The sequence below is a fragment of the Tenrec ecaudatus genome, chromosome 8, assembly GCF_050624435.1.
Source record: "Tenrec ecaudatus isolate mTenEca1 chromosome 8, mTenEca1.hap1, whole genome shotgun sequence".
Taxonomy (NCBI): domain Eukaryota; kingdom Metazoa; phylum Chordata; class Mammalia; order Afrosoricida; family Tenrecidae; genus Tenrec; species Tenrec ecaudatus.
This window is the reverse complement of record NC_134537.1, coordinates 26,048,073-26,061,546: the sequence shown is the minus strand read 5'-3', so window position 1 is coordinate 26,061,546 and position 13,474 is coordinate 26,048,073. Positions and strand designations below refer to the sequence as shown.

Below are 13,474 nucleotides of genomic sequence, written 5' to 3'. Positions count from 1 at the left end.
GGACCTGGCGAGAAGCGGGGAACCCCTTGCCCACCTCCAAGGCGTCCGGGGAGGCCCCGCCTTCTATGGGGGTCTCGGGTGCATCTTCCTCCCGAAGCGTGGCCCGTTTGTACTCCATCTGCCAGAAAGTCGGGAAGGCCGGGCAGGTCAGGCGGGGAGGGGGCTGCTCGCTGCCTGTGCCCACCGACCGGGTTCCGCTCCCTTCGGGCGCCCGCGCCCCCACCCGAGCCCCGGGGCCGCGGCCCCCACCAGCCCGCTTCTGGTCCTCCGGGCCCCACTCACGCCGCCGCCGCCCAGTTCCTGCAGCGCGACATTCATGGTGGGTCGTGGCGGGCGGCGCCCTAGGGCTCCGGGCGGCTGGCCTCCGCCCCGACCCCCGCCCAGGCCCCGCCGCCGCCCGCCATCTCCGAGCCGCCGCAGCCCCCGCCGACCGAGCGCCTCCTCCCTCCCTCCCCCGCGGCGCCGCGCCCGGGGTTGGGGTGGGGTGGGGTGGGGCGGCCGGAGAGGAGGAGCGCCGGGCCGGGCCCGCAGGTCCAGGTCCGCAACTCGCAGATAACCCCCTTCCCGGCCAGCCCCCGCACCAGCCACTCTGGATCGCCGTTCCGTCAGCCAGGCCCAGACCTGGCTCCTAGTCCTCGGCCCAGTCCCCCAAGTTTCAGGCTTTAACCCCCTTGGAGAAATCATGCCCCCACCCCGTGAGAAACGGCCCCCAGGCAGGCAGTACGCACAGCCCCTGCTTTAGCCAGCCCGAAGGGGTCCACACCCCAGCCACCTACACACAGTTGACAGACTGCACCCGCTGGGTCTACACAGCGCCCAGAGCCAAGGCACAACGACAAAGCTTCCAGGCTGACACAACACACACACACACACACACACACACACACACACACGGCCCACGCTCCACGTATGATTGCTGCTTCTAGATCGCCACTTTTACTCTCCACGATCATTGTAGTCATCGGCGCGTCTTGCAGAAGGAGGCTTACAGATGGTTAACAAGTTGGCAGGGAAAAAAACAGCCAGGCACAGATATTTAAAGAAGAGACGTGCTAACACTTCTAACTTGGGGGACGCAAATCGTTTCATTTGGGAGGTGTGCAAGGGGAAAGGGAAGGCCAAAAAAAAAAAGAAGAAGCAATATTTAACTGAAAATCGGCAGTGTGGCATCATGTCTGCCTTCCAATTGTCCTTTCTTCCGCAGGCCTGGGGCTGTTGCACCGTGATGCCCAGGACAGAGGCTGAACCCCTCCACCCCCTCCCCACCCCCCCCACCCAGCCTCCCCACCAAAAACTAGAATTGGACTTGAGAAGGCTTGGCATGGGGACAAATATGTCACCCATTCTTTGATACCGTGCCCTGCCCTCCACCCTGGAGTTTGATTTTTCCCTGCCAGTGGTTCTCCTGTGGACTGTTCTTGTGATTAAGGAAGGTCAGATGGGAAGGGGTGAGGCTGAGGAATGGCGGGTTTGCTGTTATTGGTGTTTTCCACCCCAATGTCCGTCGGGTGGCTGGAAGTTGGAAATGACTGGTTGGCACCTAACAGCAGCAGCAGCAGGAGCACAGCAACAACCCCAACAACTGGTGTCCGAGGATGAGAGGTAGCAGAGACTCAGTTCCTTCATGTGTGGAATGGAAGTCAGGGCACACCTACTTGAATGAAACATTGATGCAGCGCTTTAAAGGGCCCGGAACAGAGCGGGCCTTCGGGGTCCTACTCAACACCATCACTGTCATTAGGAAACACCTGTAGACAGGAAGGAGACTTGGACGGTGGGAGGAATCCTGTTTCATTGCACGTGGGTTCTGGGTTAGGGTTCTCTGAACAAGGAGTTTTCCTGTCCAGCCATGCCCAGGGCGGTAGCCACAAAGCCTCAGGAAATGCACGTTGACAAGTCTCCGGGGTTCATATTCCCTCTGGTGACAAGACGGATCGAAAGGAACCACTCCTCGTGGACACACAGCAGCAAAGCTTATCCTGCCCCGAGGGAAACCTCACCATGACATGGACATGTGGGTGCGTGCAACCAAAGCTTCGGCACCAGGGCGGCCTGGCATCAGCCTCATGGCCAGTCACCGCAACACCACCCTGGAAAACGTTTACACAGCACATCCTGAGCACATTACTGGGCTCTACCTCTTCCTGCCGCTCGATCCCCAGACACTGTGGTGAAGGCATTTTCCAGATGACACCGATGCATAGGGAGATGAAGCACCACATCTGAGATTCAAATCCAGGCTGTCGGGCAGAACAGGCTGGCAATATGAATCCAAAGGAGGCTATACGTATCAACCTTCGAACACACCCTCGCCGCTCTGAGAAGAGGAAGGAAATCACATTAGTTTCTAAGGCAGATTTGGTCTCAAATCTAGGTTCAAATCTTTGTCTGCTGTAGCACATGTTTTCTGAAAAGTCTGGCCCTTAATTTCCCTCATCTGTCAAACAGGAATTACAGTCCCTCTCTCAGAACATTGAGGATCAGAGTCCTCACAACTGGACCACAAGGTGACATCATGATAAATGGAGAAAAGCTTAAAGTTATCCAGGATTTTGTCTTGCTTGGGTCCACAAACAATACTCCTGGAAGCAGCAGCCAAGAGGCCAAAAGACAAGTTGCGTTAGGTCAGTCTGCTGTGCAAGGCCTCTTTAGAGTATTGAAAAGCAAGGATGTTTGGTTTTTTTTTCAAGTCTTCCTTTTGGGACTGGCCTCTCCTGACAATATGTTCAAAGCCATGCGATGTAGTCTCACCACTGTGGTCCATAAGGAGGACTCCAGCTGTTTGTTCTGTTGGCGTCCATCCACAGCACCACAACGGAAATGCGTTGATTCTTCACTAACGAGGATGTTATTTTGAGGACTGAGTTACGCCTGACCCAAGCCATGGTATTTTCAATTGCTTCATATGCACGTGAAAGTTGGACATTGAACAAAGAAGACTGAAGAAGTGATACATTTGGATTGTAGTGTTGAAGAAGACTCCTAAAAGTACATGGACCGCTAAAAGGACAAACCCATCTGTCTTGGAAAGAGGTGCAGCCAGAGGACTCCTTAGAGGCAAGGATGCAAGACTTCATCTTGCACACTTCGGACATGTTGTCAGGAGAGACCAGTCCCTGCAGAAGGAAGGGCAGAGGCCAGGAAGGTCCTCAAGAAGATGGGCTGGCACAGTGATGGGCTGGCACAGTGAGCGTGACAGTAGACTCACACATAGAGCAGCTGTGAGGGTGGCACAGGACCCTAGTTTTCTTTTGTTGTGCATAAGGTCACTATGGGTTGGAGCTGACTCAATGGCACCAACAGTAACAAACACAATAGATTGTTGCTGTGAGCATTAAGTACGACCTCACATGAAAGAGGCTGGTAACAATTCCACAGGGCTCTGTTTCACTAATTTCACTACGCCTGGGCTTGTCATAGCCCTAAGCCGTTCATTGCATTCATCACCATTCCTGATGAGTACTTTATGCTGCGGAGCCTGAGCAGTGGCTCTGTTCTTCCTCCTCTGGCTTTATCCCCTTTGCCTCTGTTTCTTTCACCTGCTTGATTTGTTTTTCTTTCTCTTTTCTTCTCTTTCTTCCCTAAAGGACTGGTAATATTTGGTCTTTCTTTTCCTAAATGGATTGTGAATTGAGCGGGAATGGAGGGCCTGGATGGTGACCTATACTTATGTTTACAAGCTCAATGTAGTCATGAGGATAAAAAACAAGGCCCAATGTTGACAAAAGAGTAGAGATCAGGCACTTTCAGAGATTGCAGGTAGCTAGTAAACTGATGCAGTCTTGTAGATAATATTAATCGGAAGGTATAAAGGTGTCTATACTTATTGAGATTCTTATAGAATCTAGATATTCTGGGGCCACTGAGGCTGGATGAACCCTGAAACTATTGACCTGAGATAATGCTTACACCTTAAACCACCACAATAAAAATCCAATACAATTGTGGGTTTTTTTTACAATTGTGTTTTTTGGGTTTTTTTTTTTTTTTTAGTTCAAGGACTGTTTGTTGGCCTTTAGGAGTGTTTTCCAATTGACTCTGATTGGGTGCCAAGCCCTGGCTCCAAAGTCTATTTTTGGTACTCCCTGGGGACTTTGTTGATCTGTTGCACACCCTTAGTGTTTTCTCTCGGTGTGGTGGGATCAGATCGGGCATAATTCCCACACTGGGTCTCCAGGGCTGTCCCCTGTAGGGTTATGCATCAGTGAGGGATGTCGTGTCTCATAGTGGGGCTGGCCATATGGTCTTCTCTGTGGATTGGCTGCTCTGAGCGGGAATCTCGTCCTCAAGGCTTGGTGGACCAGGATGTGCTCCACTCTCTCATCCTCCCCCTTCATTTGCTTCCATGTGCTTTGATCAGCCATGTCCTTCGCCCGGAGCTGCAGATTCAGTGCTGTTCTCTGAAATAAATTCTTTTGGGGGCACGGGCAGGTGTCCACATAGTTGGGATTGGGGCGGGCCCCTGAGACCTCTCCACTGGCTCCCTACTGCATGTCGGCATGTTGCATTCACATCTTGGAGCCCTGGGTTGAAGTCTGGTCCCTCTTTCCCTGTGGAGATATAAACAATACCTTCCCCTTGGGTGGATTAGTGCCCTATTCCCCCCAATGCAATTTTTCTCCCCCAATACAATTGTTTTAAAGCCCCACAGTACTAAATAAAACCCCACCTCACTGCCACTGATTCCTTTCCGGCTCAGAGTGACCTCTCAGACAGGGTAGAACTTCCTCTATGGGTTCCCAAGACTGGGAATCTTTACTGGAGTAGAAATACTCCTCTTTCTCCCTCAGAGTGGCTGGTGGTTTCGAACTACTGACCTTGTGGCTAGCAGCCCAACTTGTAGCCTATGACACCACCAGGGTACCCCAAATCAAATGTTAGTTTAGCTTAACTAGTAAAGCTTAACTAGTGTGCAACAGAGGAGCCCTGGTGGTGTGGTGGTTATGCATTGGGCTGCTATGTGCGTTATTGGCTAGTTCAAAACCACCAGGACCTCCTCCAGAGAAAGGCCAGGCTTTCTATGCCAGCAAATAGTTACCTTCTGGGAAGGCAGAGTTTCTTTTTAACACTGTAATACAGTAGTCATAATAATAACTAATAACATCTTGATAATCATGGCAAAGTATTGTTTGTTATTATGAACCATTATATATACCTTGAATTTTTATTATAATAGGCTTTACAGGGGTTGAGTGATTGTATATGTTTGTATATGATTGGAAGTTGTTTGGATAGATGTTATAAGGTGCATTACTTTTTTTTGGTAACTCACTTCCATCAAGTTGATTATGATTAATAACAACGTTATAGGGCAAAGTAGAACTGTTCCTGTGAGTTTACAAGACTAAATATTTTCTTTTTTAATTAAATAAATCACTTTATTAGGGGCTCTTACACACATTATATCAATCCATAGGTCCATCATATCAAGTGGACATGTACAAATATTGGCATCAACACTTTCAAAGCATTACCTTGAGCCCTTTGACGTCAGCTCCTTTATTCCCTCCCTTCCTCACCCTAACACTCCTGTGAACCCTTTTTTTTTGCTTGTTTGGAACCTTTTATATATTATGTATTACTATTTATACATATCTTACACTACCCATTCTATCCATTCACCAAATATCCTGGTATTTGTCTCCCTCCAGTGGGGTTATTCCTCCATCATTACTATCCATTCCCCCTCCCCTTCTTTTCCCTACCCTCCTGGAATCATTACTCCCATTACTGTTTCTAAGAGGGTTTGTCAGGGAGACGCCGGATAGGGCAAGATATGACAAAATAATAATCTATAAATTATCAAGGGTTCATGAGGGACGGGGGAGCGGGGAGGGAGGGGAAAAAAGAGGACTTGATGCAAAGGGCTTAAGAGGAAAGCAAAAGCTTTGAAAATGATTAGGGCAAAGAATGTACAGATGTGCTATGTACAATTGATGTATGTATATGTATGGATTGTGATAAGAGTTGTATGAGCCCCTAATAAAATGTTAAAAAAAAAAGAGGGTTTGTCTATCCTGCATTCCATGTATTGAAAGCTCTCATCTGTGCCGGTGTATGTACACCAGTCTAGCAGGATTTTCAAGGTAGGACTGACATCCTAATAGTGGGGGGAGGAAGGATTCAAGAACTAGAGGAGTGTTTTGTGTTTACTTGGTGCTAAACTGCCCCTTGGATGTATCTTCTCTTCTATGCAGCCCCTCTGTGTGGTAATGTTCAATTATCCATGGATGGACTCTGGGTCTCTACTTTGACTCCTCTCCTTCACCTTGATGAAGTTGTTAATGTTTGAACTTCTGCTGCCTATTCCTGTAGACACCTCATGATCACACAGGCTGGTGTGCTTCTTCCATGTGGGCTTTGTTGATTCCTTGATAGATGGCCACATCTTGTTTGGCATCAAGCTTTGAAGACCCCAGATGCTAATAGCTGGGCACCATCTGCTTTCTTCACCACCTTTGCTATACACCCAGTTTGTCTTCAGCAATCATGTCCAGAAGGTGGGCCAAATTATTAGAACAAAGTACTCTTGTGTTGAGGGAATACTTTAGAGGTCCAGAGTCTATCCACTACCTCAATGTATCGATATATATATATATATTCCAATACCCCTATTTTAAAAACATTTTATTGGGGGCTCGTACAATTCTTATCACAATCCATCCATCCATCCATTGTGTCAAGAACATATGTACATTTGTTGCCATCATCATTCTCAAAACATTTGCCTTAATATCTGCTGCTCATTTTCCCCCTCCCTCCCCACACCTCACTACCTCATGAACCCTTCATCATTCATAAATTATTATTATTTTGTCATATATTACACTGTCCGACGTCTCCCCCCACCTTCTTCTCTGCTCCCTTCCCCAGGGAGGAGGCTATATGTAGAATCTTGTAATCAGTTCCCCCTTTCTACCCCACACTCTCTCCACCCTCCAGGCATCGCCACTCTCACCACTGGTCCTGGAGGAGTCATCTGTCCAGGATTCCCTGTGTTTCCAGTTACAATCTGTGCCTATGTACATCCTCTGGTCTAGCCAGCTTTGTAAGGTAGAATTGGGATCATGATAGTGGGGGAGAGGAAGTATTTAAGAACTAGAGGAAAGTTATATGTTTCATCATTGCTACCCTGCACCCTGCCTGGTTCATCTCCTCCCCACAACCCTTCAGTAAGGGGTGTCTGGTTGACTACCATTGGGCTTTGAGTCTCCACTCTGCACTCACCCACATTTTCAACGATATGATTTTGTGTTCCTTGATGCTTGATACCTGATCCCTTCGACAGCTTGTGGTCACACAGGCTTGTGTGTTTCTTCCATGTGGGCTTTGTTGCTTTTGAGCTAGATGGCCACTTGTTTATCTTCGAGCCTTTAAGACCCCAGACGCTATATCATTTGATAGCTGGGCACCATCAGCTTTCTTCACCACATTTGCTTATGCACACGTTTCTCTTCATTGATCGTGTCAGGGAGGTGGGCACCCATTGATATGATTTTTAGTTCTTTGATGTCTGATAACTTGTCCCTTCTGCACCTTGTGGTCAGACAGGCTAGTTTGCTTCTTCCTTGTGGGCTTTGATGCTTCTCAGCTAGATGGCCGCTTGTTTATCTTTAATACCCCTATTTTTATGCATCAATATATTTATATATGTACACATCTATGTTTATATTTCTATAAATAGTTTTGCTTCCAGGTACTTTCCTCTATTTCCTTTTACCTTCCTCCTGCCCTACTATTGCACTCACCCCTTGTTTGCCTCTCAGTGATTCCTCATGGCTAGATTACAGCTGTTCCACCACTACCAGGAACTCTACACCCCCCTCGCCATCGATTTGAGATCCCTAGTTGTTTCCCTGTCCATGACATTATTTGTTCTACTCTCCCATTCCCTGCCTCCTCCTCCTCCCTCAAGTCCCCCCCAGAACATTGGTTCTGATGCTTTCTCCTCAGTCTTGCTTCTCATGCCTATCTTATATAGATAAACACAAGACCAAATCTTTACAGGAACAGAAAGCCTCATCTCTCTCCTATGGAATGGCTGGTGGTTTCAAACTCTTGACCTTACAATTACAGCCCAATACATACCCTACTGTGCCATCAGGGTTCTTGATGTCTGTATTTATAATACCAAAAAGTGGGGACAACAATGTCCAAGAGTAGAGGATTTGTTGAATAAATCTAACAACCATACAATGAGACTTTTCTCAACATTTACAAAAGACCAAAAAAGAAGGAACATTCTCTATATAGTGGTGTATGTGTGTTTCCTTAATAGCATTTTTGGCAAAGCAAAAAAAAAAAAAATATATATATATATACATATAAAATAGATCAGAAGGACATAACAATGTATTAATATGAACAGACCTAATAATGAATTATTTTTACTTTATTCTTACTCTCATACACTATACTCTGTATAGTAATAGTTAGCATTTCTATTGTCCAATATTTGTCTTAACATTTTAGATATGATTATAACATATTCAATCAATCCTCAAAATTACCCTATCAGATAGATTCTACCAGTCCCATTTCCTCTATTTTACAGATGAAGAACTGAGACACAGAGATAAATTGCCCAACATCACACAGCAAGTAGAAGGTAGATTTACCCAGTGTAATCCATCATTTGAACTCTCAACTGCTGTTTCCATAATTGTGGATTCAAGCAAGACAAAAATCTCTGAAAACTGCAATCTTTCTCCATTTGTCATGATTGGTCCAGTTGTGAGGATTTTGATCTTCTTTTTACATTGAGTTGTAATCTCTACTCACGGCTGCAATCCTTGATCTTCATCAGCAAGGGCCTCAAGTCCTCCTCACTTTCAGCAAGTAAGATGGTGGCATCTGCATATCACAGGTGTTAATAAGCCTGCCTCCAATCCTGATGCCACCCTGTGGGAAAGTAACACTGAGGGAAATATGACGAGGCCTATATTCCCTAACATAACAGAGGGAATCTGGAAAGCTGGTATTCCATGATAGGAAAGCTTCCACTTTGGTAAATTAGAGGTAAAGTCCAAGTACATTATCCTGCTTTTAAAATCATTCCCACAGATTCTCCTCCTAACAACTATGCTGCCTTAAAGTGAGCACATGGTTGATTCTATCTCCCTGTAAAAGCAGACATGATCCTTTCGCCCTTTCTTCCTGCCGTGACACCCATCCTCCCCTGTACCTTCCTCCAATGTAAGTTTTCGTTTTCCTCACTTGAGAGCTCAGGAACATTAATGTAGATACCACACACCTTGTGACATATGTAACTAGTGACTATGCATGTGTTAAGGATACCTATAAATGTCCCAAGACAGTCAAGTTTCACTCTCTTCTCCCAGTTCCACGTGGTCCATCAGGAGGAGCTGAGGTGAGCGTGCTACTATAAAATGTGCCCGACTCCTTTATTTCACTCTCTCTCCTATCTTTCTCCTCCTCTATGACTTTACCGTAATCTCTATATCTCATCACCGTGCATTTGTGCCTTCTAGCCCTTTGGACGTTGGAGGCTGGTTTCCTCCGACACCACATCCTTCTTCAGATAATCCAGCTTCTCAGCATGCAGATGGTAGCTCAATCACATCGAGTAGAATTGTAGAATTGCTACCACAATCAGTTTCCAAACATTCTTTCCCTTCCTGAACTCTTTAGTGTCATCTCCCTTTTACACCAAGTCCCTTCTGATATCCACTATTATTTTTCTTTCTTTCTTTCTAATGACCTTTTGCTTTCTTCATGAATGGTGGCATTCTCGACGTCCTCCCACCACTCCCCAAGTCTGTTGTTATTGATCAATGAGTCAAAGCTGTTCTTGAAATTCAGGTGGGATCATCAAGGTCACATTTGGGCTCTCGGGGCCTTGTTTTAATTGTCTTCAGCTCCAACCTGAACTTACATATGTGCAATTGATGGTCTGTGCCATCCTTGGCTTGGCTGTATCTGCTGATAATGAGCTTTACCATCATCTCATCCCACAGATGTAATCAATTTTATTTTTGTTTTATTCCATCTGGAAAAGTCCATGTGCACAGTTGCGATTTCTGTGGTTGAAAGGGTATTTGTAATGAAAAAGTCATGGTCTTGCAAAATTCTCTGAGATCTCCAGCTTCGTTTCTATCACCAAAGCCATTATTTTCCAATCATTGCTCCTTCTTCTGTTTCCAGCTTTTGCCTTCCAATAACCCATAACTACCAATGCATCCTGATTGCACATTCCATCAATTTCAAACAGAAGATGTTAGTAGAATCCCTCATCTTCTTCACCACCAGCTTTGGTAGTTGGTGCATGAATTTGAGTAGTTGTTGCACTGGCTGGATTTTCTTGAAGGTGGATAGATACCATCCTACCCCAGACAGCATTGTACTTCAAGATAGATCTTGAAATGTCCTTTTTGACAAAGAATGAAATATCATTCCTCTTGTTTCATTCCACTCGCGAATGCTTAGAATGTCCATTTTTACATGTTTCCTAAAACACATTTCTCCTTAGAATTTTCACTTTTTACTTAGAATTTTCCTAGATGCATCCCTTAGACATTTCAGGTTCTGATTAGTAATTGGTGTCTGCAGCTTTTTCTTCTCGTTTTGAGTCGTGCCCATCAGGCTTTATTCTCACAGGCTTGACTCATCCGCATCTTTATTACTGACTCTACTTTGAGAAGGCAGCTCTTCCTCAGTCATCTATTGAGTGCCTTCTGACCCGAAGGGCTCCTCTTCTGGCACCATCTCTGACAGTGACCAGCTTCTTTTCGTGAGGTTTTCAGTCTCCGACAATGCTTTGATTCCGCCCATAAGTGTTTTCTGTGGCAAGCTCCTCTGACGTGGACAGCCTCTTTCTTCTTTGCAGGCTGGTCTTAATTTGGAAGCTATCTGAAACCTGTCCACTTTGTGTGACCCTGCAGCCCTCTGAAATATGGTGACATAGCTTCCAGCATCACAGCAGCACACAGGCCACCACAAGATGACAAACTGACAGACACATGGTGTTTTGTCGGAGGTGGTTCGCTTTTTAAGATTTGAAATCCATGATACAGTTTAGTGAATAGAATATATGATTGATTTCAAACCTTAAAAAAAAAATTTTATCGCAGAATTTCCTCTTCGGTGCCAATATTTAAAAGCCTGTTTTCCTATGAGTGGGAAGAGAGAAGCACCAGAGAGCCAGATATGCAGGCTGATGGGGGTGATTTCTCTCTCCCTCTCGAGAAATTCTGAATAAAATTTCTCGATGAGAACCCTCCCCCTCAAAAATTATTAAAATCTTTTTATTGCAAATGTTATGTACTCCAGAAGCAGATGGAGTGAAAACCAATGCCCCCGTTAGGGGCCTGGTGCCCGCCTCAGTTGTTAGAGACTCATGTTGGCTGTAACAGGATGGTACATGGCCCAGTCCTGCACCATCTTCATAACCTTAAGTATGTTTTCACCCATAATTGAAGCCACTGTGTCCATCCTTCTCGCGGAGGGCTTATCTCCTGTCTGCTGACCCTCGGCTTTACCAAATGGGACGTCTTTTCCTAGTGATTAGTCTTCTCTGATGATGTGCCCAGAGTAAATGAGCTAAAGGGTCTCCATCCTTGCTTCTAAGGAGTATTCTGGCTGTATTTCTTCTTAAAAGGATTGGGTCCTTCTCGGGTATATTTATTTATTTATGTTTCTGGCAAGGGAAATTTATTACGTATTCACCATCAAACTTATGATCTTGGCCTTTCCTTCTTGCCTTTGTATACCTTCTCGGGTATATTTAATATTCTTTGCTCGTACTACAATTTGAATGCAGTAAATCTTCTTCAGTTGTCTTTTTCCACGAAGCCCCCTCCCTGTTATGTACTAAAATGTATCTGTTACGTTTATGTCATGTTTTCAACTCCCAAAGACAAATAAAGAGCAGATTTATCTAGATAGAGATGCCAAAAGGCTGATAATACTGATGATAATGAAAACTACACAAAAGAAAGAAGTATTGAACTTTAGTCAGATCCAACACAGAACGTCACTCTGTCAGAAAGCAGGGACTGCCTGCATTGTTCGGTTTAGAACATGTTGATGAAATTCATTACACCTGGAGGAGCCGTCACAAAATCCTCGGAACAAGCTTTCTTCCCTGGTAACTGTGAGATTGAGTTTTCCTCTCCTGGGGAGGAGTGCAGAGCATCCAAAGTCTGAGTCGAGGGTCAGAATGTAAAGCACCCCCCACCCCATCCCCGGGGTGTTTGCAACATGGCTGAAGCCTATGTATTCGTATGCCTTTATCATTCTTAGCTTAGGTCTTTTGCTTTAGCCATGATGCAGCAAGCACACCCTAAAGTGCTTAACGAGCTAACCGAATGAATTCAAGGTTAAATTGTTTTCCCTCATCCTAGCGGGGGGAGGAAACGGTAAAACTTATATAAAGGGAGAATTGTTTCAACTACACCCAACCCCCAACCCTGCAGTGTTCTCATCTCATCCTTGGCAAGAGCCCTCAAGTCCAATGAGAGCCTGCTCATTACCCTGGACACAACCCATTTCACCCCAGACAACTCCGCCAGGCTGTCTGCCTACCCTTGGACCTCCTCCCCGGCCCCCATCTTACTAGTACCTTTCTAGACACTGAGAGCAATTCAGCTCACTCGATCCCTGGGCAGCTGGGTTAATCTGGGACCCTGGCAGGAAGCACGACCCGGATCCCCATTGTACAGATAAGAAAGCATCCTTTCTGTTGCCAGAGCAGGCACACGGCACTTTGGCCCATTGCCTTTCAGTGGGTTTCCAGAGTGGAACTGCTCAGTAGGGTTTTCTTGGCTGTAATCTTTAGAAAGGAGCTCTGGTGATATAGTGGTTACGCATGTAGGGCTGCTAACCACGAGGTCAGCAGTTCGACAACACCACCCTCTCCTCAGGATAGAAAGATGGGGGCTTCTCCTGTGAAGAGCTCCAGTCTCTGAAACCCCCTGGGGCAGTTCTTCCCTGTCTGATTGGGTCTCTCTGAGATGGCAGTTTGGGGTTTTAATCTTTACAAAAGCAGATCCACAGCTCTTGCTTCATAATGAGCTGCTAGATAGGTTCGAACTCGCAGTGTCAGTCAGTAGCTGAGTGTAAACTGTTTGTGCCTTCTAGGGACCTAGGCACACAGTATATGTTCCATAAGTGGCTGCTGCCCAGGAAACCAAGCAAGGGTATAAGGGAAATCACCCCAAACAGCCCTTTATGTAGATTTTAACCCCTTTATGCATCATATAAGAACTTAAAGGCTCAGAGAGACAGGATTAGTATGCGAACACTTAGGAGAAAGATTGGGAAAATATCTATCAAAGGTTTTATGTGATTTCCCTAAAAATTTACAAATGCAAATGAATTACTTTTAGAAAGAAAAATTATGGGGGTGTTCACTTCAAGTTCATACAGAAAGTGGCCCTGCTAGGCTTGGAACCTATTACTGGAGACTCTCTTGGGGATGGGGAGGTGGATTCTGGACTCTCTCCTAGTGGCCCTA

General features: G+C 45.9%; 1 protein-coding gene across 7 annotated transcripts in view; it reads right to left on the bottom strand.

The window, feature by feature from the left end:
* Positions 1 to 13,474, bottom strand: part of ECE2 (endothelin converting enzyme 2) — a 46,282-nt gene that overhangs the window by 21,435 nt on the left and 11,373 nt on the right. For 3 of the 7 annotated variants that reach the window (XM_075556137.1, XM_075556138.1, XM_075556132.1), the window contains exons 1-2: positions 250 to 445; positions 35 to 118 (exon numbers count right to left, since the gene is read on the bottom strand). In XM_075556137.1, coding sequence (XP_075412252.1) covers positions 35 to 118; positions 250 to 318 — 153 coding nt within the window. In that variant the 5' untranslated portion in view covers positions 319 to 445. Of the gene's footprint in view, positions 1 to 34; positions 119 to 249; positions 446 to 13,474 lie in introns of those variants that run through there. The other 4 variants (XM_075556135.1, XM_075556133.1, XM_075556136.1 and 1 more) reach the window with 4 other exon arrangements.